Source organism: Leptonychotes weddellii, chromosome 11, assembly GCF_054177405.1.
Source record: "Leptonychotes weddellii isolate Sample4059 chromosome 11, ASM5417740v2, whole genome shotgun sequence".
Classification (NCBI taxonomy): domain Eukaryota; kingdom Metazoa; phylum Chordata; class Mammalia; order Carnivora; family Phocidae; genus Leptonychotes; species Leptonychotes weddellii.
Window position 1 is genome coordinate 22,655,099 of NC_138379.1, and position 4,528 is coordinate 22,659,626.

At 55.3% G+C, this 4,528-nt stretch overlaps 1 protein-coding gene across 1 annotated transcript in view; it reads right to left on the bottom strand.

Moving 5' to 3' along the window:
- Positions 1-1,747, bottom strand: part of CAPRIN1 (cell cycle associated protein 1) — a 37,176-nt gene extending 35,429 nt beyond the window's left edge. The window contains exons 1-2 of the mRNA XM_006749593.3: positions 1,575-1,747; positions 782-997 (exon numbers count right to left, since the gene is read on the bottom strand). Coding sequence (XP_006749656.1) covers positions 782-997 — 216 coding nt within the window. The 5' untranslated portion in view covers positions 1,575-1,747. The remainder of the gene's footprint in view (positions 1-781; positions 998-1,574) is intronic.
- Between the last annotated feature and the right edge of the window lie 2,781 nt (positions 1,748-4,528).

Genomic DNA, 4,528 nt, shown 5'->3' on the forward strand with positions numbered 1-4,528 from the left:
CAACGAATCTCAATCGTGGCAGTCTCCCTCCCGTCCCTCTTTAGCGTCCCGGAGGGGCAAAGAGCCGCTGCAGAAAATCTTCTCGGGATCGAGCTGAGCGTGAGGCTCAGGGGGGCACCTAGACAATTGAAACAAAGAAGGAAACGTGGGGGCGCCCATCAGAGGGGGGCGGGGGGGTGGGTAGCAAATAGAAGACCCACTCAAAAGGGGCCTGATAGAGGAGCAATTCCAGGTGAAGATCCTAAACACGCTTCCCTCCCGAGAGAAGAGACAGTGAATAGGCCTCAGGTACATGGTAACGGAGCGGACCAATCCCACGGCTACAGGACGCACGCAGGCCGCCCCAACTCCACGAGGCGGTCGGTTGAGGCCTGAGCCCCGTCACCGGGACCCCTTTCATTTCTCCCCGCTGGCCCTCCGTCAAAGAAATCGGGCCTCGGTGACGGAGAGAAGAGCATCACTCAGTCCAGTCTCGCGACAGGACAGGCCCCCGCCCTCACGCATCCCACTCCCAAAGGCCAAAAAACCTGGCCCACAGCCGGAGGAGAGTAATAAAGCGCCCCGGGCGGAGCGGGGGGAGGGGGTGAGCGCCGCGTCCGGGTCAGGTGACAAGCACCTCCCCTAGGAGCCCGTTTTCTGGGCTCCAAGCTCCGTTTACTGAGCAAGCCGGGCGTGGGGGGTGGGGGTGAGTGCAGGGGATGCGCCAGGGACGGAAAGAGGGCAAGCCACAGCAGTCAGGGTCGGAGCATCCAACCCTCCCGTCCCCGCCAACTCCTGGCACCTTTTTCTTCTCCAGGTTCCGAAGTTTCTTGTCGATCACCCCGAGGATCTGCTTCATGGCCTCGGTCTGGACAGCGCCGGTGCCGGTTGCGGGGTGCTGGGAAGCCGGCGCAGCTGCCCCGGCCCCCGCCGCCGCCTCACTCCCGGAGGAACCCGACGGGGGTGGCGGTCCGGACGACTTGCTGCCGCTTCCGCTGTGGCTGGTGGCCGAGGGCATCTTTAGACCGTGAGAAGAAAGAAAAAGCGGGAGGAAGGAGGACAAGAGCGGCGAGTCAGGCGGCGGACGGGGAGAGACGCGGGACAAAACGCGCAGCGAGCGGGAGCCTGCGCGAGCGGGTGGGGGTGGGGATGGGGCCGGCGCGCGCCGCGAGGGCAGGAAGAGACCGAGGACGCGCGCGCGACCCGCCAGCGGGGCGCCCGGCCCGGCCTCGCGCCGCCCCCCGCCCCGCCCCTCCCCCGCGCGGGCCGCCGGCTCGGCCTACCCGCCCCGGGATACCGAGGCTCACGCCGGGGGCGGGGCCTCGCAGCGCCGGCCGCCAACGGCCAGTGCAACGGTCCCCGCCGGGGTGGGCCGGCACTCGTCGCCTGGCGAGGAAGGGAGGGAGGAGAGGGGTCGGGGCTAAGAGGCGGAGAAGGGTGGAGAAGGGCACTGGTAATGACCGGGGGAGGGGGTTGGGGGGGAGGGGAGACTTGAGGAGCAAGCCCCTCGAGAAGGTCCAGCCGATCCGGAGGTAAAGGACACTCGGGGCAGTGGCCCTCTTCCCCGTCAGCGCCTCGGTCCGGGTGGCGCTCACCGTGCGCGCGCGGAGGCCGCTGGAGATCCCGAGTGGGCGGCTGAGGGGGCAAGGGTGGCTGTGCGTTCCGGGCAGTGTCGTGCGCTCCGTGGGCGCAGGCCGCTTCGCCCTATCCCCGCTGCACCGAGAGCCGCTGCTAGTGAGGCGGAGAGCCGAGAGCGGGAGGGACTTAGCCAGCCGGCCCTCTAGGGCGGAGGGGGCGGGAGAAGCTGCGGGGAGGGGGCCTTCGCGGCCGCTCGGGCTGCCCGGCGCGAACGCCTGCGGGGAAAGGCCCACCTGGCCTCTTACCGCGCTGCCCTAGCTCCAGTCCTTGGGGGGCGGCTGCTCTGGGCAGGTCCGGACGGCCCCGGGGGGTTTGCAAGAGCGGCGCGTAGAGTTTGGAGTGAAATCGAGGCTAGGGTCCTTCAGGCGAAGTCGCTTGACATCCAAACGGGGACAATAGGTGTCAAGCAGCTGGATCGGAGCTGGCGTCTGCCCTGTTAAGAGCCCTAATGGGGGGGGTTGCGGGGGGGGGCCAAAGGTTTCTGCAAGTAAAGGGTGCGTGGGGTGGGTGGTGCAATCCCAGCTTCTAGAATTCCTTCTGTATGCAGAGCAGGCAAACTCACACACCCCAAAAGGTCTTTTGAAAAACGACAGTTCACCGCTTTCCCCACAAAACAATCACCCGGTAGGTAACCTAGGCGTCCTCTGTAGGACGCGTTGGAAATGAGCAAGATGGGTGGCTTATTAAAAGTCTTGTAACTCTGGACTCGGGTTAAAAATAGTCTTCTATCTTAAGATGACACTTACCCAATAAGCCCGAGTATTACAAATTAGACTTTGTTTTCTTTTTGTTTCGAATTTACCTAATACTCTTAAGAGAATGTTGAATGAATATAAAACAAAAATACTCTTTTGCTCCAAGAGAATTATTCCAGTCCTGTAATTAAACTAGGGGCGGGGTGGGTGTGGACAGTGAACGGAAAATAAGCCAAGTGCTGCAAGAAAATGTATTAAAGGAACATAATCAGTGAGAGATTTCAGCCGCATAATGTATGACAACAGTAAATGACCAATTTATAATTTAAATTTTCTGAAAAAGGATTTTGAAGAGGAATCTACCAAACCCCACTATTCCCTAGGGAATAAAATGAGTAACACTGGCTGGCAACAGTGTATCCTGAGGGAGTCTAGGGAAACGAGAGCGGACTCCAGCCTCAAGATATTCCAGTTAGCTGCGAAGTATGTTATATATTCGTTCACATATTTATTGAGCACCTTAATATGTGTTAGGAACTCTTTAACGCTAGAGATTGTGAACAAAACAAAAATATCTTCGTGGAATTTCATTTTAAGTGTGGAAAAGAAAAGTAAATGTCAGTGAAATGGTACAGAAGAAAAAACCAAACAAGGTGGTCAGGACAAGCCTTACTGGCACTTTGAGGCAAAACTGAAGGGCGTGAGGCCAAGCACTTATCTTGGAGGAAGAGATTTCCAGGTAGAGGGAACACCCAAGTTTCAGGATCTGAGATGGGAGTGTGCTCGGTGGGTTCAAGAACAGCAAGCAGGCCCCAGTGGCTGAAGCAGAGAGTAGGAGATGAGGTCAAAGACAAAAAAGAGGTCCAGTGTTTTGAAGCCTGCCAGGCCATCACAAGGACTTTGGCCTTTGCTGAGTGAAATGGGGAGTCACCGCATACATAGTTTTAATTTTAAGCAGGGAAGTGACGTGATCACCCTGGGTAAAGACTTTACCATGTGTGTGGATGAGAGGTAGGAGGGAGAGTGGGGCAAGAGGAGAAGCTGGGAGCCCAATAAGGAGGCTGTTGAAATAATATGGCCCAGAGATGGTGGTGGCCAAGATCAGTGTGTTACAGTGAAGGTGGTGACAGGTGGCTGGATGCTTTGCATATAGAACCAACAAGATTTGCTAACAAATTGTAAGGTGTGAGAGAAGTTAAAATTGACCTAAGGTTATTCAAGACTGAAGCCCCGGTACTGTGCTACACTTAGAGGCTAGAAAGGAAGATTAGAATCCTTTAACCCCTTGCATCTCTCTTAGTATGCTCAGCCTGACCACCATCACTATCAAAACCTCAGGCCCTACCCTGGACCTACTGTATTAATCTGCCTTTTAACAAGATCCTCAGCTGCTTTGCATGCACATTGAAGTTTGAAAAAAAAAAAAAATCACTGCTTTATGCCTTAGAATTTGACCAATGTCTTTAAGATCAGACATGAAATATTCTGCTAGATAAATTCTCCCCAGATCGACAAACTCCAGAGGTGGAGCCCAGCACTCTGTTTTTAACACCCCCTCCTGGATTCTAAAGTATGGAAACCAATGATTTGGAGACCTCTAATGAAGGATTCAGGTTTGAGCTAAAGAGGGCTTGTGAGAAAGAGAGGCCTCTTGTGCCTCTCATGAGCACAGCATACAGTAACAGTTATAGAAGCATACAGACCCACAGCTCAGTTAGGCTTTTCTTCAAGGAAAAGGGAAAGATTGTTGAGAGGGAGCAGGAAAGATGACAACACAGGTGACAAAGATTCTCACTTGGGGGGCCATCTCACAGCCCCAGTATATCAAAATAGGCTAGGTTTGGGGCGCCTGGGTGGCTCAGTCGTTAAGCGTCTGCCTTCAGCTCAGGTCATGATCCCAGGGTCCTGGGATAGAGTCCCACATCGGGCTCCCCGCTCTGCGGGAAGCCTGCTTCTCCCTCTCCCACTCCCCCTGCTTGTGTTCCTGCTCTCGCTATGTCTCTCTCTCTCAAATAAAATCTTAAAAAAAAAAGATGTTCAAAATAGGCTAGGTTATGCTGCAGTAACAATCCTAAAAGGTCTGTGACAAAACAGGGGTCTACACACTATAGTCCCAGGGCCAAGTGTTTGTTTTTGTAAAGCTTTTTTGCGGGTGCAGCCACATCCATTCATGTATATCTTTCCTATGGCTGCTTTCATGCCACAGCAGAGCAGAG